The following is a 21,122-nucleotide window of genomic DNA, read 5'->3' as shown; positions in this document are numbered from 1 at the left end:
CAAAAAATACTGTGCTTTCACATTTCCTAATGATTCTAGTGCGAACTGGTATTTTACAGGACCTCTGTCTGGTTTTAATCAAGTATTCATATAACAAATTTTAGGAAGAAAATACTTGGCATTTGATTCAGAATAAACTGAGATACATGCTTCTTTCTTAAAGCGTATCTACCAAACTTTCTGTTCACTTGCTGAAAAAGCCCTAGCAAAGCACATGGCAAAATACAAAGTCTCATTAAAACAGTCCATATTTTATTTAATCTATCCTTGCTAGTCATAAGATGTAGTATTCTTCCTCAACAGCTTCAAGTACATGCATTCCTCAACTTAAGTAGTCAAGGATTATGTGGATTTTGTGCAGCTTAACTGTAAAAAAACTTACATTTTTTCCTTGAATTCAAACTGAAAGAGATTATTGGTAATCTTTGCTCCACTCTGGCCAGAGAAAACAAACATCTTGTCTTTGCAAACAGCCACAGGAAAATTACAGCATGAAGGAGGGATCTCACCGCTTTGCTCGATCTGAAAGATAACGAAGTACAAAATAAACAAACAAAACATTTTGTAGAGCAAAGCTACACATGTGGAGTATGCTTGTGGGAACACGCAGTGCATCCGCACATAGAGTACATGGTAGCAACATCTGCAGACAATCAAGTCCCCTTTGGCAATAGGTAATCAATTAATGCTGTGTTTAAAGATCTGCACAGACTAATTTTACCATGGATAAAAAAAGATGGGAGGCCGTATTTCTAAAGCCTCTGTCACTGCGAGGATGGGGATTCTCTCTGATCTTGACAGGCACTCAGCAAAGATTCCTGTTGATGGCAGTGGTTAAAGTGGAAACACAGTCCTTTTTTTACAGGGGACATAGCAAAGCCACTCCAGGCAGTCAAGGTCCAGCTCACAGATTCACAAGCAGAAATCGTACACTCATACATTGTTGGTTTTCCAAATACACAAACAAAATCAAACGTGAACTGCTTTTAAGCCGTGTCACAAATACATTCTGAAGAGAGAGCAATGCAATCTGGTATAGGAAATTTAAAGTAATTGTGTGTGAAAACCAAAAAAAGAAAAGTTATTTGCGTTACTTCAAATTAAAGCTTCTTACCTCTTCCCAACATGTTAGCTCTCTGTCCTGTAGGCCAATTGTCCACATATCATTTAACCTGTGTTATAACACAAAAAAAGTCTGACTGGAAACACTTAATGTTTTGTTATTTTTAGCTCATAGAGTTGAAAAGACAAAGATTATGTTTTATCAGCATTCCTTCTCCTGAACAGGAAGAATCTCCTGCTAGCAGAAAAAAAAAAATAATACAAACCTAAATTTCTAAATCTGTATTTTATACCACCACCAGAGCCTGCTTTAGCATCTTTCTGGTTACTTATACAGAACAGTTAACACAGCAACTCTGCTTGGAGCTTAAGGATTAGAATTTAATCTTCGGGATTTTTACAGAAATACCCCTTATTATCGTGCTTTCTTTCACCCATTCCTGCTAGCTCCTGATACTGACCACAGTTATTATTTATATGGCTGAATCCTACTCCAAACACATAAAAGAGGATGAAGGGAGTAACATGACACATCAGAGGCTACTACACATCTGACTATGCTTTTCCCAGTACAAGTAATTTGCAGACAACTACAGATGCTTCTTTTGTTCAGAGTTGCCAGAGGCTCACGTTCCACAAAAAGACATTTTTAGCACGATCTTGGTAAATTAGATAGCTCCTCTCACCCAATCTCTCCTTCCACCTATCCAGGGCCCATGGGGAACTTCCTAAATTGGAACAGAACAATTCCACAGCCATGCATCTTTCTCCAATTCTTCCTCCAGAAACAAAGGAAAGATCCCAGCTGCTGCTTCACATTAATGTCAGTTCTGGGGGAGACAGAGCAGCTTTTTTACAGATTCTCCTCAGAAGAGGCAGCCAGCAACTTGAGGCATCTCCTAGTGTGTGCCAATCTACGTGTGTTCTCACGATGCAAATATCGTGCATCAACATAAAAAACTTCCCATTTTCACCAAGACAAAAAACAAAGAATCACGTGTTCAGAACTGATTCTTCCCTAATGGACTGACAGCACATCTGAAGAGCTGGAATCTGGAACAAAGTACCAGGCTCTCCCTAACTTCTCAGTACCACTCCTTTTCAGTCGTTTCTCATCTAACATCTCATCTGCCTTCAATCTAAATAATCTTGATGTTTCAGTGCAATATCCCACCAAGAGTATCATGTATTTTCAAAGAAAAAGCTCACATAGTTTTCTCAGTTGTGTTCTATGACTTCATAGAAAACCCAGGCTTTGTTCTGTCAGTCTTCAGCAACATCAGAAGGCCTGTAACGGGTATCTTCTAAGAAATGCTCATTTGCCAAATTTCAAAGACCTTTTAGCATCTTTGCAACCAAGCAAGCTGTCAAACTGTACATCCACAGCCATTCTGAGTCACCAGCTTTTTAGCTTTTAAACATATACTTATTTGAACACGTACTGGTGAACTGCAAAAATCTAATGCTCAACAACAGTGAGGTTTAGCAAAATTCCCATTATTGTTAAAAGCACTCGGTATATGAAAATGTCTCTACAGATACAAAAAGTCAGTGACTGGGATTTTACACAAGCGACCAAGGAGAGAGCGATCCCTCCACATACCGTGCGTTGCCATCGTATCCCGCAAAGATCCACAGCTTATCGCTGTACACTGTTGCACCGTGAGCTGATCTCGCAACTGGTAACCTACAATCGAGAAAAAACAAAATCTTAATTACCTACAGGAGTGCTATAAGAAGGATCTGCATGACAGGCAAAATGCAGTTAATAATAAAGCCCCCTACACAAACTGCCTCAGCCAGGAAATTGCTTCCATCATACATCCTCAAAACACAAAGCAAGCTTCTGATGGGTACATTTTAGAACATTATTCTCTCCTTCCATCACTAAACTATCTGAACACATACAGGAGGAAAAAATAAACCAACAAATTGCTTGTTATGCTCCAAATACTCTGAAGTATTTTATCTAAGGTAGCAAGGCAGTGGGACGATTAATAGCACTATCATTATAGCAAAGTGGAAAACTACAAATGTTATAAAAACCCCATGCAGGTTTTCATGCACTAAGAGAATGGAACACATAAGTGAAATCATGGACAGGGTTCAAAAGACTACTGGGGAAAGCACAACACGGGCATTCCTGAAATACAGAGGCCATGATAAAAGATTAGTCATATGATTTCTCCTTCCTAATTTGAATTGCTTTTACTAAACCTGCCAACTTCAGCTGTGGGGAAAGAGAAGGACATTTGAGTTCATAAAATATAAATGAGAATTACTCTCTGAAATGTCCGAAGTTGCCAGAAGAACCAGAAAGAGAAGTTACTAATGTAGTCTACCTTCTAAAATGTAACATACACTCATGAGCAGTGAGCAACAGTAACTCAAGAACAGACTGCCTGTTCCTCATCCATTTCTGTAGTTACACTAGAGCCACAAAACAACCTGAAATGTGCATAGCCAACTTGAAGAAATAACGAGTTACTGTATTTAATTTTCCCTTGGAAAATTGTATCTTGGGAACCTCCATCCAACAGATGTAAACACGTATCAATTCATTCATCTGCTTCTGAATTTGTGTGAACATGCATCACCCTAATGCACTTCAAGTAAGTATGCTCCAGGAAAGTCAAATTTTAATAAGAAAGGAATGTGTACATTTAACTACAAATAAGCTTCGACTTGTTTTATAACTAAAACAAATTGAAACCATATGTAATCAACAAATATCATGCTATCCATGAAAAAGAGAATTTGAAAGAAATCATTTCCTTTGCTCCCATCCCTTCTGACCCAGAAATGAAACGTGAAGAACGGTTTTGTCAAATTTCCAATCTTGTACACTCTGGAATGTAGACCTTCAGGACAAAAGATGAAGTCTTCAAGAAACTTTAATTAAGAAAGCATATCAGAAACAGTCTTATAGCCTTAATAGTAACATTGTAACTAATTCTGTGTGCCATTTAAATGGTTGCTGAGTGATGCTCAGAATTGTGAAAGGTGAGACAATAACATCACTTCCTTACCTTCCTTCAGTCTTCCACTCTGTCCATTGTCCAGTTGCAAACTTATATTCAAAGAGATCATTTTTATTCTTCAAATTGGAATTGGAATAAATATCTCCAGTATAGCCACCTGAGCAACAACAATTCCATTAGACTCAAACCCAATTCAGCACATATGCTTAGAGTCAGTACATAAGAAGAAAATTTAAATTTAGACAACACAGAGAGAAGCTATTTAACTACTGGACTACTACAGATGGGAGACTTCTCCTTCACTCGTAGCCCTACAGAAACACCATGGCAATGAGCTTCAAGTTTTCATTGCTTTAGACAAAGAAGCAGAAGTATTTCAAAGCTAAAGTTGAAATCACAGCCAGCCATGGAAAAATTCTAGGTTTTCTACTGAATAACATCCTTTGAGGCTTCCTAGAAATATCTTTTTTTTTAAATACCAACATATTTATCATTCCAAACACGCATAACTGTAATCTGCCACTGTCTTACCAAACACAAACATGCTGCTCCCATAGACCACAGCTGAGTGGTGATACCGTGGTGCTGGTGGGGTCCCCGTGGTAAAAGCCCTGCACAACATTTAGAACAGCAGCAATCAAACACCCTTGTCATGCTTGAAGCACTCAAAGTTATTATGCAGACTCAACAGTCTTACACCCAGACCAGGAGTGCAGAGAAAGGAAGACATCTCCGCCTCCCCTGCGGGCAGCTGTGCAGGGCGACCCACCTGCACCACGAGCAGTCCTTCACGTCGAAGCGCAGCAGGTCGTTCAGCATCGTCTTCCTGCGGGAAGGAAGGAACTCAGCAGGCTACAGCTCTGCTTGGGGCAGGACCTGGACCCCAAAACCCTTTCCCCCTCAGGCCAGGACCCCTCAAACCTTTTCCCCTCAGACCCAAGTCCCCCAAACCCCTTCCCCTCAGGCCAGGACCCCCCCCAGGCCCCTTCCCCTCAGCCCAGGACCCCCCAAGCCCCTTTCCCTCTGGTCAAACCCCACTCCCAAGCCCCTTCCTCTCAGCCCAGGACCCCCCCCCCAGGCCCCTTCCCCTCAGACCCAGGCCCCCTCCCCTCGCCCCCCCCCCTCTCTCACCCGTTATCCCCTCCGAAGACGTAGATGGCGTCCCGGTAGGCCACCACGGTGTGCTTGCTGCGCCTGCGGGCAGCGGAGAGCAGCGGTCAGGGACAGGGACAGGGACAGGGACAGGGACGGGGACAGGGACCCCGACCCCCTCCCCCCCGCCCGCCGCCCCCCGCCGCTCACCGGGCCCCCACGAACTCGTCGCAGGGCGGGAGGCGGCGCCAGCGGTGCACGGTCTCGAAGGGCCCGAAGTTGAGGGTGAGGTACTCCACGCTGTCCGAGCAGCTGTGGTCGAAGTCCACGCTCGGAGCCACCTTCGAGCGCCCCGCGACACCCGCCGGGGCCCCCGCCGCCGCCATGGCCCGTAGCAACCGGCGGGGCCTCCCTGCCGGACTACAACTCCCGGCGTGCCCCGCGGTTCCCACTCACGGCTCGGCAGCGGGGCCACCGCGGGACTACAGCCCCCAGCATGCCCCGCTCCGTGGGGGGGGGGGCCGGCTCGGAGGCAGCTTGCGGCGCTGCGGCTCTGAAGGTCTCGGGTTCGAGTCCCGGGCCCGGCGGCAGCGCAGGGGGCGGGCAGAGGCCCCGCGACCCCGGGCGGTGGCCACAAGATGGGGCCGGGCCCCGGGGCCGTCAGGGTCGGGGTTGGGGTCGAGCCCAGCCGCCCCCAGCAGCAGCCCCAGGCCCCAGCTGCCCCCTGGTGGAGGGGCCCCGCTCCCTGTACAAGCAGAAGCGAGGCACGGTTATACAAGAAAAGCTTTTATTCGCTGATACAGAAAAAAAATACCAAGAACAATACTCATCAGTACGCATAAAGCTTCTTTCCAGAGTCACACCTGATCTATTTACTATTTAAATTATTTTCTGCAGCTACCAGAGCTTCATTACTCTAGTAAAATAAAAGCCAGCGTTCAAAGCCCAGCCAGAGGGCTGGGGCAGCCGCGGCCCCGTCCTTCGTTTTACCCCACACAGCTCATAGCACAGCCTCCCTAACCTTTGGTGCCGATGGGTTTAGCTCCTTCCCAACAACACACAACGGATCCGATGGCTGTTGCACACCTCCACACCAGGCCTTAGAAGCATTTCCACAGCAGCCGGCATCGTTCGGCCCGAGCAACCTCCTCAAGGTTGCTCGGGCCCACAGCTCAAAGCCCACAGCCTCCAGCAAGCACTTTGTGGGTGAAGATACACCGTGGAGTTTTGTTAGGAGAAAAGAGAACATGGGGAAAGCAGGACGAAGGTGTATGGGACCACAGAGGGTTCCTTCAAACCCTCTGCCGAGCACTGTGTACTCGCACACCCCATTTGGCCTCTCTGTGAAAAGCTTAAGGCAGTACTTCTTGCCAAAAAAAGCATCCTGCACGCCACAGTATGCTGTGGAGCTACGCCATCCCTGTGCCCACCATGCACAGATGGGCACGAGACCACCTCCAAGCTTAGTCTCCAGCCCCAGAGCTTATCAGAGCTGTACGGTGGCACCGTGCCTGCTCAAGCTGTGGCAAGGGTGCGTGCACGTGAGCCAATGCTACAGGCAGATCAACATCTGCAAATCAAAGAGCAGCACTGAACCAACACTCAGGAGCTCTAGCAGGACCTGTACAAGACACTTCTCATCATTTAACTCCTGGGACCTCGCAATCACCATGAAATCCTTGGATTCCCCAGTTCAAGGTTGAGGGATGGTATCAGTTACACAAGGCTGCTCCCATTTTTCAGAGCCTTGCTTAAACCTGCCACCCAACATAACATGCCTGATGACTGTAGCCAGCACCACCAATGCACACACCCAGCAACATCACCCGAAAGCACACAAACCCCACCAGCACCTCTCCCCAGACCTGAACAAGACCCATTTCCCACTGACATCCTAAGACACATCCCAGTGCTTTCAAACATTTGACATTCACTTACCTCAAAGGATGGATAGATGACTGTTAGGAGCCCTGCTGTCAATGTATGGGCCAAACTGTAGCTTTTTCATTCTATGACTTGAAATGAAGTTTAGATTTTGTCTTCACCTCTGCTCTGCTGACCAGTTTTGATGCAGCATGGGCTCATTCTGGTGTGCAGGGGGGAATGTCAAGTACTAGATGGTCCTACCTGTTCCCAGGGCTGGGACCAGTCACTCTGAGGAGGCTTGATCCTTCCCAACAGCTATCAGGATATATCAATGCAGCCATCTACGTCCAGAGACTGTTTAAATTAATGTGTTGGCCCCTTTCAGTGAAAGCTATGAGACACACAAACGTCTCAAACGAAGTTCCTAATTGACTTGAAAAATATATTTAAGTAGAAGACAGAGCCACAACATTCCCAGCAAAGGGAAGGCCATAGCACAAAGTTTAATTGTATATCCTTATACACCAGAGAATCCACAGGGAAGAAAGATACTGCAACACAACTGCTTGGAAATTTTTGATCAGAGCTTACACCTTATTAGACACAGGCTAAAGAGGACAAAGCCACACACGCACACAAAAATTAGCCTCAGGATCTCCTTCTCATAGAGCTATTCATACAAAAAAATATTGAGGACTCAAGCTTGAGCCAGACCTGCAGGTCTGCAGCAAACTGTGGCAATTCCCTCTATTTCTGCCTATTCTCAGGCACAAGAGGAAGCTGAGTGGGAGAAGGGAGCAATGTCCACTTTACAATTTGGGGTTATTTTGCCACAGATGCTAAACAGGTTGTGCCATCTTTGTCTGTTAAGAAGTTAATTTATTATCCCCTCCTGGTAAAAAATGTGAAAAGCTATATTCTAAACTAGACCAGTAAGATACATAATTACTCCATCTCTTTGGAGGTTTTCAGATACAACTTCAAAGCATATTATTCCACAAAGGAACAGCAAGTACCTTTCTTAAGAAAGGAAACTCTATAATGGGTCAGCCTTTTTCTTTAAAGCAGAAGAAGATGTATCCATTACAGGACTCCCTTTCTGTTTTAGATTACTCCTGTGAAATACCGTAACATCCTCCAGGCGGCACATACAGAAAGTTTTCTAAGGAGAAATATGTCTTTAAAAAGTGACTTCAGGAAACATGTGCAATTTCCTTTTAAATCTGTTTTATAAGAAGGATACCAATGTACATTTTAATAGTTTTATTTTCATTTTCCCCAAGAGGGAACCAAAGGCAGAGAGGTGTTGTGAGATACATCACGCTGTTCTTATGGGTAAATCAATTTGCAAATGTTATTTTACCACTCTATAAAAATACACACAGGAGTGTGAAGGAAGCAAAGTAGTTCAGAGTGGCTGTCATGGAGCAAATATCTTAAATACAATCAGTTCTCTTGCCCTAAAAATCGTGGCTCCTTGTGTTCCATAAAACCAAAGTCTTTAGTAGCCACATGCCACAGGAACAGAAATTTAAGTGGTAGCTTCCTTTGAGCATGTGCACACAAAAGCGTTAGTAAAGAACTGCTCCCATGGGACTAGACAGTAGATGTGAGCAACAAAGCCCCATCCACAGCAGGAAAGAAGATATGCATCTACTTTTATTGTCTCAGCTTCCCATCCAAACTCCTGTAAACTGGTTCCATACCATTCAGGCATCTCTGATAAGAGTCTATAGTTCTATAAAAAGAAGTCACACTAAGACCGAGATATTTACCCTGTATGTGTTATGCGAGTGCGAAGAGGAACAACCTTCCAATTTCTCAAGATACATCCAAGCAATCTGTAAGTGACCCAATTCCTTTCTCTGTCCAGCTGTGCTGTGTGAAACTCAGTTAAGTGCCTCTTCACAGGTTGAGACAGTTTGCTTTTAAAAATATTAAGGACACATTTTTAACTTTTTTTTTTTTTTTAAAGAACTTCCTGGAAAGTTACTGTGGAAAATGAAAGTGCTCCCATGGTGAGACCAACGTGCAAAGCTCTATAGACTTCCATCTTTGCTGCTTTCTTAGTATTCCTTCCCTTAGCAGATTCGTTAAGATGAGGCTCAACACGTCGCAATGAGGCCCATCATCCACCTGTAACAAGCAGGTAGACACTGGAAAATGTTTTATGTTTAATCATAAAACGTGGAATAAGCCAAAAAGTATGGTTCAGATATGATCGGTATGGTCTCTTGAGCGGGGTTATATACCAATGGCCTGTAACACTCGCTTTTCGTTCTCATTGAGATGGTCTGAAAACATTGCATAGCAGGGCTGCTGTGCAAACTGACACAGGAAGTCAGTGAGATAGGCCTGAAAGAGAGACAGAAAGATCCAGTTAGCATCACTTCACTTCGCAAATTCTGCTTCTTTCAAGCACCCAAAGGTAAATGCGAACCCGCACCCAACACAAGGGGACTGCAGGGAACAGAGAAGCAATGCAGAAGGGAGCGAGGTGGCAGAGGGGAAAGGCCGACAAACAGCTTCCAGGTGGTGCTAAAAGCAGGAGCAACGTATGGCACAGGGCCTGTGACTGGATGGGAGCATCTCCAAGGGGAATATGACTCTGTAACATCCAATCTACTTTTCAGGAAATAGCTGTGAAGCTCATGGGTAAAAAAGTCTCATCTCCCTCTATTAAAGAAGTTCTGCTCACTTCCTTTTCCAAGTTATAGATACGATATGAAAAAATAGCTCCAGGCCTTTTTTGGATACTCGGCACTTTCCAAAGCGATCTCACAGAACTGAGTACATTTGGGACAACCATCATTAATTGGTGTTTCCGGTGGTGTCTTGCAGTTTTGTTAGAGTACAACATAAAAATAAATAAATTCACAAGGAATGACAGGAATCTGATTTAAAAATAATAATAATTCTAGAGCATCACCTGGAGATCTATTTGGTAAAGAGGGTCCTTTAATGCATCTGGATCATCCTCTTCATCATCTTCATAGTAATCCTCATCTGTCAGAGGCAAATCAGCAGGTTTTAACAACAATCAGAGCAAAGTACCTCAGGATGTTCTATTGGACTACCGTTGAAATCCAAAGATCCACAAAGAAATAGCTTCGGCACTGCTCCATCAACAATTTTGTATCCAGAATATTTGCTTCTTAAGTTCACGTGGTTAGGAAAAAAAAATACATCCCAGAACAAGAAGGGTCACAGCAGGATTCTCAGGGAATGCAGAGGTGAGATGAGCATACACAAGATACCAGACAAGCAAGTTTGTTAGTTACGTGCACTATTAATCTTAAGCCTTGATCTTATGCCAGGGTGACACATTTCCAGTTCTGTGCTAATGTAAGAAGTCTCCCTTACTGTATCAGCCTGTAGGGTTCTCCCCTAAGACTATATGCAAACGGGGGAGGAGGGGAAAGGAGATACTATACACGCTCTGTCTGCTTTATGCGGCAATTATTTCTCAAGATCACTCCACAGGCAAGTTCACCCACTGCTATGACACTGTCATTCCATCTCCATCACCAATCTACTTCTCCATCTTTGAGCACCAATACTCTCTTCTGAAAGAAATACCTGCACGAACCTCACAGCAATGCAAAGCCTACACAGCATCCAAACTCTCATGTTTGACATGACAGTCATTAAATGACAAACAGTCATTTAATCAGTGTGTTCTTCAAAGACATGTCCCTCTCACACAGGAAAAAAAAAAAACCACCTTATTCAAAGTCCCAGTGTATCTCCTTCCCCTTGCCTGCTATCAAGGAAAGAAAACTAACCAGAACATCAGCAACTCTATTTTAATCTGGAAGTAATGACCTTGAAGTTGTTACTTACCATACTTGTTTGTGGACAGAATATCTGATAAGAACTGTCCTGCTAAGCCTTCATCTTCATCCTCATCTTCTTCCTGATCCTCCCACATATCATTTGAATCATCTGTTTAAAAAAATAAATAAACCTAGAAATAAACAAAATACAAGGCGCCCGGTCTATCAGTCATTATACAGGGACTGTATAGGTTTTAGGCAAACATCCCTGCTTTAGTAGATGGGCAAAGGGAAAAAGCTGCAACCACTGTCATCTCCTTGGAATGACTGACTCAAGAATTGGAGCTAAGCAAAAAGCAGAAGCAAGAATGTATCCCCAAACAGGGAGGAAGAAAAGAAAACTGGATATACCAAGCTAGGATAATTTTAGTGGGATATGATCAGATCCCATCTTCCAGATAAAGTGACCCAAGATAATTTCCAGGTATAAGAATACACAATAGTGACTGACCTTATCTTTTGGATTACTATTTAAACCTTTGTAATTACAGGTATAATATTTACTATTGTCAGCTTCTTATTACTGCAAATACTTCTGAAGAGATTAAAAAGCAGATTTAAGGCATGCAAAGAGGAAAACCAACCCCCTGTTTTACCTTGACTCCAATCTGCGGTTGTCTGTCGTGATGCATTTGCTTCCATTGCGTTAGAAAGTTCATTTATTATTAATTTTAAGATTTTTACTAACAAAGGAATGTTTGTCCAGCGTTCAGGATCTATAAGAGAAGAAAAGTACACATTCTCACTGCTTCTCATAAAAGTTGTTAAAAAAAAAAAAAAGCCTTTTTTGTTGATGTTGTGTTGCTTTTTGTTGTTTTTAATTTTACCGAATGTTTAAAATGCTCACAGACAAACAAAACTTCCAGTTTATTTTATTTTTCCTTTTTTGTTTGGTTTGTTTTTGAGGAAAACAAGACAGACAAAAGAAACAAAACCCAAACATTCCTTCCCATTCCTTTTGTATACCTTCACAAGCTTCCAGAAGTCTCAACTGCAATATGAAATCCTGCATATTTTGAACGAAGAGAACGCATGGTTAAAATCTTCACAGTTGAATGAGTCTGTGAGTATACTCAATGAAATCATAGTTACAGATGACTTCATTAAGCATTCTTCTCTGAAGTTATTGTTGCAGGGCTAGGAGTGCTTTCAAGTAAACGAGCTGTGCTGCACTCCCACGCCTGGCTCTCCTGCTTACCTTTTCTGTGAAGCTGCAGGCTCCCACCTTTTCTCACCAGGGTTTCTGCTGGGTTTAATTATGACATAGTATTTTTGTCCTTAATTGCAAAAGTAAAGACCCTATCAAATAAATGAACTGGGAGCACTAATTTTAAACTTTGTTCTCAAACGCTAGTAATTACCATTTTATCTGATCTGACAATATTTGAGTTTGCTGGTTTGTTGTTTTGTTTTTTTTCAAGCAAAGAGTAATAAAATAGCAGGTGTTTTGTAACTGCTGCTTACCTCCGAAATGCCTAGTGCTTTCCCTATTCATTTCTCTGGTTGTCAGCTTAGTTATTTTTGAAGCATAACCACATCACCACCTTTGTCCCGAGCATACAGCAACTGAAGGCTCGAAGAGCACTGACTGCGAGATGGGCTGCCAGTAACGTGTGCGAGCATCACACAGCAAGCTGCAGAACCCAGCTCTCCCTCCCCAGAGGGAACTGCCCAGCACTCTCTGATTTAACGTCTGCATCTTTCTCTAAACAGTAACCTCTGATCAAAGATCTTGGGCAAAACCAATTCAGTAAGACAAGTCCTTATGCAGGACACTGGTCAAGATGTCCTGAAAAGTGATCTCTAACTTGTTGACATCACTGCAAATATTTGTTAGTTTGTCTCATGAAAAAATTTCATTTTTTTGTTTGTTTAATCTTTATGTTTACTAAACAAGTTTTCCTCTGAGAGAAGCTACTAAGCATCAGGATATTATCAGTTTATCTCATTAGATGGAACAGGATGATGGAGAACAGCAGCGAATAACTCTCCATCCCATAATCACCTCAGCCCCCTAGATAAAGTCAGAAACAGCAGGAGTCTTCCAGATCAGTTTCTCAAGGACTAGGTACATTAAGCACCTGATGTATGGATTAGTTCGAAAAACAAATCTCCCACAGCTCTACGTGACCTCGAAGATCCATTTTAAGGCCATTCGTAGCCTCCACTAACATTAAAAAAAAACAACTGTTAAGAACAGCAGAGTAATTACTTACTTTTGGCTGATTTTGATCGTGTCCGTATTCCCTCATCCATATTAAATATTTCTTCTCCCTTTACCCTAATGTCCTGAAGTCGCTTGTCATCTGTGTTGATGCCATACTGAAGGAGTTTACACAGTGCTACAGAGCTAGGGAGTAGGGAATAAGAAAATTACCGATCAGAATTTCTCAGAACTACCTGGTTTATACAGTGAATCGTTGATAGGAAACAAATCTCCAGAGCAGGCATTCAGCTGCCCCTTGTGCACCAAGAACAAGCATTACAGAATTTTCCTATTTGTCCTGCTTTTCGTCAGTATCCAAAACTGGACTCACCACTACTGGACTCACCACTACTCGGATGATACAGAGACAGCATTGTACAACAGAGTTTAACCTCGTTCTCCCTGTCAGCTTCACCTTTGGCTTTTCCCCACGGCCAAAAGCAGCTCCAGAGAACCCTGCAGACAGCCCAGCCCTGTTCTCCCTCGGAGTGGGGATAAACCACAGCTCTTAGGGACAAAACAGACTACACGTGATTGAAAACAGCAAGAACACTTATATTTTAAAGATGCTTTTTCTTATTGCTTATGCCACAGTCTATTGGGCTGCCTTGTAACAATGACACTCCAGCACATAGCAAGATGTGAGGTGGCAGCTGGCGTGACCCCTTAACAGTGTTCTGTTGGGCTTCTCACTTCCAGAAAGTCAAAGGCATCAGCTGTGGCAAAATTTAAATACCAAGCATTTTGTGCTTTGGAATATTGTACTTGGCCTCCACTGGAACACAAGTGTGCTCCTGCAGGGAAAGGGAGAGAAAACTGTGTTGCAGTTTCTTTATTGACTTTTTAAGAGCTCATTAAATCACCAGATTATTTTAGGAAACCCTCTACAATACCCTGAGCCTCTACCATGGTCTACAAAGGGGATTTCATGGCCTGAAACTATTCTCATCCCATTCACACGAGTTCAACATTAAAAGCAGTCCTGTGCTTGCAACAGCCACCCCCTTCCCGTTGGGATCACGCTGTTCCTGTACAGAAACACGAGGCAGCGAGAGAAGCACTCAGAGGAAGAGCAGGGATTGCTCCAGTTACCACAGCTCTCCTGAGCCAAACTGACAGGGCACAGAAAAATTTCCTCCTGTCCTATGCTGACACATGAATCCAAGCCTGCAGCAGCTCCCCTTTCCCTCACCCCCAGAGCATTAACTGCAGTGGGATGATCACTAAGCTAATGTCAGTGCATGGATCCTTACAAAACGCCCTACCTGACTTTGCCTTCGTACTGCCCGTAGAACAAGTGCTGCCGGCTCATCCATTCGGCCATCACAAACTCCAGGGCAGGCTTGCCAGTCGGTCCGGGGAGACTGCACAGGAACTCCAGGAGCGGTTCCAGTTGGGAGTGAACCAAGTGAGCAAACACCATAATTAAGGACTGCAAGGGAAAAAGGGAAACGTTAGCTGTACATAATTTAACAGCTGAAAATGGTTTTATCAAATATTCAAGTAACTGAGTGCCCTGCAGGAATGGAGACCATGCTTACCAGCCCCGAGAGGTAAAGGAAGTACAACCAGCTGCGAGGAATGCAAAGCAGGCAAGAATGCTATTACCAGCAGCAGTGATATTTAACTCCACAAAACACACTACAGGAATGAATTTATGCGTGCCCATGCCCTCAACCAGCAACCCTTCCTAAAGCAAGGATTAACAGCTTAAAAAATAAAAATAAAAATAAAAAATCGGAGGTGGCAGGCTTCTGACTAGCAAAATATCACAAGCCAACACGCAGATACTGCAGGTGCCCTGGTCTGCTCGCTGGACCACATGCTGCACACGTGGTCCTGTACACACAGAGCTCAAAATCTATGCATGTATAACACATATTTCCCAACATCAAGCTAAGATCCACAGCCAGAACCCACAGGCTCTTCCCCTTTCACCCGTGGTACCCCATCCTCACAGACCACACCTTTCTCTCACATCATCGCATCAGAATGCAGAAGCGCTTCTATTTTGAATGTACTTCGAACACAAGTTTTTGGGATAGAACTGCAAGGTTTAGAAGGGTATTTACACGACATAGTTTTACAGTCCATCTCCTGAAGGCCAGGAATAGAATTCACATGCTGCCTGTATCTAAATATCAGTCTCGAGGTCTGACATCACCTCTACAGGCTTCCTCAGGGAAAAGCTGTCCCACTCCAAAGACCCATCTCAAGACAGGGGAGAGATTTAGCATCACGAGAGGCTTGTTTCTCTTCCCCAGGTACAGGGGCTTCATGTAACTAGTTCAGATTTAAGCTTCTGGATCTTTTAAATCCCCAAATGGACAAAGTGAGAGCCCTTCTGAACAGTTATGAACAAACAATGTTTCCCAGGGGGGAAAAAAAAAATCAAGGCTTTAAGATAAAATCTGTGCTGACATCTGAATGACCTTCCTGCTTTGCCATGTGCTGGCTTGAAAAATGCACATATAAAAATCAGAAATGCGCCCAAGATGAAAGGGTTAGAGCAGATGAGCCTCAGCCAAGTGCTTCACTGAGGGCAAAGGTGGGATCTTGCCAAACAACGGGACCTTGCAACAGGGCCAGCAAATTGCCTTCCCACAGCTGCGGCTTGGAAATCAGGGCAGGCATCACTTGCTGTTCCACATTAAGGGCACAGACAAGAAAGACAGGATGAAGAATAAAGACTACTGGCATAAAAATGTTCTATAAAACCATGTGACTAAAAGTAAATCAAGCCTAGAAGTGATTGTGAGGCTCTTGTCTGGCCTGATGCAGGCCAACTACACCTCCTGTCACCAAAAGTTCACCTTGTCTCAACTCCAAGATATTCATTCATTCTAGGAAAAAAACATAGAAACACCTGAAAACATGCTTTTGCCACAGTATCTCTACTTCAAGTTCTAAAGGTTTCTTCTAAAGGTTCGTTGCTTGCAAGCACAAGGTCATGAGAGACTATTTAAGGTGCATTAAAGCTTACCCAACAAGAACCCAACTTACCGAGTAATCTGGACAACTCTGTTTGAATAAAGCAGGCATTTCCCTGACTGCTTCAGGGGACGTGCAGAACCTCCAATTGCACTACCATAAATAATCAGATACACAACTAAAGAAAAAATCTGATCATTTTTTCCTCCAACACTTCTAATTATTTTCCTGTGTGCCTGGCCTGCTCACCTGCATTACACTGAGCGTCTCCGCTTGTTGCATTTTGCTCAGGATAGCTCTCAGGATCTGGTCCAGGTTCTCTCCCAGCTCACTTCCTGCTTTGGAAATTAAAGTGGAGACCAGCCTGCCCACAAAGGCAGCAGTGAATTCTGACGTCCTTGGATCTAGAAGCTGGCTCACCACCTGCATCACATACCACAACCCGTTGTGGCCTTGCTCATCATGCCACTGCGCAATTTGCTCCAGCGCCACCGAGACGTACGCACGCAGACACTCGCCGCCGTTCTAAACAAGAAAGTGATCGTGTTAGGATTTGCCTTCCTAGCTGTGTGGAAGAGCAACATGGGAAGACATCTCCTTTAACCACTCCCCAAAACCCCTTAGCCAAGATGACAACAATGGGCAAACTGGTGGCACTGTGAAAGATTCAAAGTCTCTTGTATACAACAAAATGGCTGCCTGGATTTCAAAATAATTTAAAAAATATTTCAAAATATTTCCGTTCATTACGAAGACAGACACTCTTCACCTACCCAAACATCATGAGGATCACCTCGCAAATACAAAGTCAACCTGAAATAGTTATGTTTGTGTTGGTTTTGTTACTCAGAGAAATTCCAAGAGATTCTAACAAGTGAGAGATGAAGACAGCAAAGTACAGCATGAACAAAACAAACCAGCAGCCAAGCTGCAATTTTAAAAAAATCTTCTCAAAATGAAGATCCAGCACAGCAACCAGTACACTGGTCTCCACCTTCTTCTTGTTGGTCTCTAATCTATTCTTGCTGGTATGTTATTTATGGAAAGCCATTTCAATGGTCCATGTTCACATGACAAAGGGGATCTTGCACTAAAAAATCCCTGTGTAAGGAAACGAAATTATCTTTGTTATTTAGAAGCCAGCTAGTAGACAGAACGAGAAGGCACTCTGCACTTTTAACTTCAGAAGTTGTGTTTTTTTCCTGCTTGCTTAAATACCCTAAAGCCACCACCAGGTAACAGCAGAGGTAACAAAGGTAAGCACTACCACTGTGAGATGAAGCTTTGCTATCCCTCCATTCAATAAGTGGCTCAACCAAGAATAAGTTTGTCCTCTCCTTCCCATCTTTTTCCACCTACATGAGTACAGGAGAAAACTGCTAGAAGCAAGGTGTAGAAGAAGGTCTTTTGCTTCCCCATGCCTGAGAGTGTTCCTGCAGACTGCCTCTGCCATTCCTAGCTGTCATGAATGTTATTACGAAGGAATGTGAAAAGCAGTAAGTTTTCTAAGTTTTAGGGCTCCTCCAGAGCCCTAAAATAGGGAAAAAAAATCAAGGCTGCTGCTCTACTCACTCTGATCTTCCAAATTAAGGAACAATTGGTAAAAGTCATTGCAAGTACCCGAACAGCAATGCTTTAATGACGAACTGCAGGTGGGGGCCTACAGATAAATTGTAGGCAGCTCCTGAGGAGCTGCCAAAATAGCCATGGGCAAGCAAAGCCTGGGCTCCCTTGAAGGTTTTGCCAACTGTCTCATTTGGTCACCTCTCTTGAACTCGCCTAGCCCTGCTGTTCTTACCACTCCCTGCAGTGTTACCTGCATGGTAGCATTGTCATCTGTGTTCAGGCTGCACTGAGCCACTGCAGGGAATGCTTGGCAGATCAGGAGCTGGGACAGAGGAGGTTTTGTGTTCCTCACAACTGTGGTCAATATATCAATAGAAGTCTGAAAGGAAAACAGAAACAAAAGCACTGTTACACCAGAAGCCACAGTATGTGAAGTCAGCATCGGTCAGCACTGCAAGCACCAAAGTCATAAACAGGAGAGATGTGACCCAGTACTACCATCGCATCCTGACTTGACAAACTAGTTATTTATTTTAAAATCAGAGGATCTTGGAGTCATGCACCCACAGTCCCAGTATCTGACACAGACACATGAGGCTACGCACTGCAGAAGTTCTTAAGGCAGTTCAAACATTAAAAAGCAGTTTAAAACAGCTTAATATGGGAAACAGTTCCACAGGGATGTACAGTATCCTGATATACAGTGATCAGTACAGCCAGAGAACTGTTCTAGCTAACTTGATCAATTTTGCTTATATCGATTTAAATTTAATTACCTACTAGTGATTGTTACAGTAATACCACTCAATAGGCAGATAATAAACATATGATAAAGGTATTTATGGGCTTACTTCCATACAATTATTCTATACGGTCAGTGCTTAACCTTGTATAAGTGAACTTTTTACAGAAGTGACAAACCTGTATAATTTATCTCCAGCAATTTATACAAGTCATGTATAAATCAGAAAAGGTCTCAAAAAAAAAAGGTAGGGAATTGTTACACATCCTGCTGGAGAACATTCCACCAAAAAGGAAAGACTGTCACTGGTGAAACAAGGCTATGGCAAAGCAAAACAACTCAGGATATGCTGCAGAGATTGGAATAAGTCCATAGCAACAGTTTACTTTTGGAAACATGTCCCCCCACCTGCAGTTTGCCTTCTCTCCACAAAGAAACCTCTACCAAGCACTGAAGTCATTGTTCGAAAGCACTTTAAAAGCAGCCTTCCTGCTCTGCAGACCAACCATCCTGTATGTTAAAGAACAGGGAATCATCTCCAGCTAAGACCAGGTACCACTATAGCACTTACTGCACAAAGCCCTGCTGGGATCTTGTCAGCAGGGGCCTGCATGATGCTGACAAGAGTTGGTATTAGCCTCATCTGCATTGGACCCTGGCAGGCTTCTATCTGAGCTAGCTCCTTAAAGATATCTTGGGCAAGAGAAGCAACAACTGGATCTGGAGAGAGAAAGCACCATTTACTAAAACATACTAACAAAGACATCTCAATTTTTGCTACTGCTATTTCAAATCTGCATAGCAGAAAGTTTCTCTTCTAGCTTTACAATATAAATTATAATGGAACGAACATTGATTCGTTATGTTTTCAGCACAGTGATAATCCTGGCCAGGATCCATTAGCAAAAACAACCGTACTTTGAAAATGTCATTTAAATGCATACCGTTGCTGTACTTCAAAAAGATTGCAATTGTGAAGGGGCAGATTTTGTTCTCCACGCTTGCTGTAAATGCTGGGTCTACCGTACAGACAATGCACAGCGTCTCCATCACAAGGTTGAGGACCTCTGAACTGAACTGAGTTGCCAAGTGGATCAGTCCATCGAGAATGCTAGGAAGGAAAGGCTGCAACACGTGGGTGCTCTCAGAGATCTTCAGCTGGTCACAGTACCTAGGCAAGATACATAAAAACGTGCAGAACATATTTGAAGTGATTTATACATTTAACACTGGGTTATATATATATGAATGAATATTTCACCCCACCTATCCTTTTTCCTTAAAATCACAGGATCGTACAAGTTGGCAAAGCCCTCCAAGATCATCTGGTCCAACCACTCTACAAGAGTGTCACTGCTTACGCAGTGTTTAATTACTATGTTCTACAAGTGAGCTAGGAAAGATGAAACAATTTCAGCAATAACATAATATCCATGTCATTTCAACACAAATAAAGGCGAGTTGGTTGGGGGTAAGGCTGTGTGTTTACGTGTGTGTGTGGTTTTAAAAACTAATTTTCAATTTTTGCTTTAGAACCAGTAGAGCAGGAGGTTTTATAACTTCTTTACAAAAACAGGATGGAAAAAAGCAAGCATTCCTTATTGCCCTGATTTGCGCCACAAGGACAAATTATGTTATTCAGCCATCTTTGTGCCTGCATAGGACTAACCTGGATATCATTTATATGGCTGTTATCACTCCCTAGTTCTGCTTCAATTTGGGACTGTATCCATTGTAACATTTTCCTGTAGCTAACTTTGAATCTCAACTTCTTATTCCTCATCAGAGTTAGTCTACTTTGAACCTGCTCATTTCCACTTTTAATCTCATATTCATTCCATGTAATATTTTTTTAAATGTTGTATTTTAAAGTACCACATTTAGAAGTGTAATGTATACCACCTGGGGCTTTGGAGTTTCTTCGCATTTGCTTACCCCCAGATAGCTCTGACTGCAGAGATTCGGACAGAAGGCGGCTGGGTTTCGTGCAGACCGCTGACAGTCGCTTGCAGGAACTGCTGGATTAATTCTGGAGACATCGCCACTGTGAAACGGCTGGCAGCCCAAAGAGCACGGCCCAACAGAAAAGGAGACACTAAAAGAAAACCAACCAACCAAAAACAAAACAGTGGTTTTAAACTAAGTTTAATGAGTTTAAAATTACAACTGCTTCCATCTATTATCCAAAATCTTGTCACCCCGGTAGCAGAGCAGTTGAGTTATGGACACAGAAGACCAGTATTCAGTTGCAGAGCAACGTTCAACAGCACCAGAGAGAGTGGAGTCATTCTCTGCTCCCTTGTTCTACACTTAGCTAGGTATGAGATACCTTTATCATACTTAACTCTTCTGCCTTTTCAGGCTAAGAGTACTCTTATTAAGTACTCTTATTAGAGAATGGCATTCTCTATCCCACAGCACCTTTACTGCCATTATAATCCTGCAAATATTAATATGAGGACATCAAAAATTGCATGCAAAATGTGCAGCAAGAGAAAAACTTGTTTTTTTTTTAAGCAGGTATTATAAAAAAAATAAGATTCTTTTGTCTTATTTACCATTACTGAGCACTGAACTCTCCTCTGAGAACTGCCTGTATCAACTCCAGGAGCTCTTTCTAGAGCACAATAGCTCACTTACAACCAACGCTACATAATGTGGATGTGGGTAAATAGATGTAAACAGCTACTGTCTTTTTATTTTTAAACACGCTTTACACTTTCCAAACTATTTCTTCCATCAAAATCAGCTGTGAAAAAAAAAATAAAAACTATTTTGTAATCAGCTGAACAAATGTTTCTTTGATCATCCAGCAATTTATTTTTTTCTGCACTGACCCA

At 43.0% G+C, this 21,122-nt stretch overlaps 2 protein-coding genes across 2 annotated transcripts in view; both read right to left on the bottom strand.

The window, feature by feature from the left end:
• The window catches only part of LZTR1 (leucine zipper like post translational regulator 1), a 34,550-nt gene extending 28,985 nt beyond the window's left edge, over positions 1 to 5,565 (bottom strand). The window contains exons 1-8 of the mRNA XM_084498207.1: positions 5,346 to 5,565; positions 5,175 to 5,237; positions 4,813 to 4,869; positions 4,575 to 4,654; positions 4,092 to 4,200; positions 2,666 to 2,749; positions 1,115 to 1,172; positions 383 to 522 (exon numbers count right to left, since the gene is read on the bottom strand). Of these exons, the coding sequence (XP_084354333.1) occupies positions 383 to 522; positions 1,115 to 1,172; positions 2,666 to 2,749; positions 4,092 to 4,200; positions 4,575 to 4,654; positions 4,813 to 4,869; positions 5,175 to 5,237; positions 5,346 to 5,521 (767 nt within the window). The 5' untranslated portion in view covers positions 5,522 to 5,565. The remainder of the gene's footprint in view (positions 1 to 382; positions 523 to 1,114; positions 1,173 to 2,665; positions 2,750 to 4,091; positions 4,201 to 4,574; positions 4,655 to 4,812; positions 4,870 to 5,174; positions 5,238 to 5,345) is intronic.
• Positions 5,566 to 7,452: 1,887 nt separating this feature from the next.
• The window catches only part of IPO9 (importin 9), a gene marked incomplete at its 5' end in the record, with an annotated part of 31,745 nt that continues 18,075 nt past the window's right edge, over positions 7,453 to 21,122 (bottom strand). The window contains 11 exons of the mRNA XM_084497890.1: positions 7,453 to 9,356; positions 9,931 to 10,007; positions 10,845 to 10,946; positions 11,434 to 11,553; positions 13,054 to 13,187; positions 14,309 to 14,475; positions 16,224 to 16,499; positions 17,791 to 17,919; positions 18,854 to 19,002; positions 19,227 to 19,453; positions 20,218 to 20,377. Of these exons, the coding sequence (XP_084354016.1) occupies positions 9,246 to 9,356; positions 9,931 to 10,007; positions 10,845 to 10,946; positions 11,434 to 11,553; positions 13,054 to 13,187; positions 14,309 to 14,475; positions 16,224 to 16,499; positions 17,791 to 17,919; positions 18,854 to 19,002; positions 19,227 to 19,453; positions 20,218 to 20,377 (1,652 nt within the window). The 3' untranslated portion in view covers positions 7,453 to 9,245. The remainder of the gene's footprint in view (positions 9,357 to 9,930; positions 10,008 to 10,844; positions 10,947 to 11,433; positions 11,554 to 13,053; positions 13,188 to 14,308; positions 14,476 to 16,223; positions 16,500 to 17,790; positions 17,920 to 18,853; positions 19,003 to 19,226; positions 19,454 to 20,217; positions 20,378 to 21,122) is intronic.

This window comes from Aythya ferina (assembly GCF_964211825.1).
Source record: "Aythya ferina genome assembly, chromosome: 25".
Lineage (NCBI taxonomy): Eukaryota > Metazoa > Chordata > Aves > Anseriformes > Anatidae > Aythya > Aythya ferina.
Note: the sequence above shows the minus strand (reverse complement) of the source record. Positions and strands in the feature narration are given on the sequence as shown.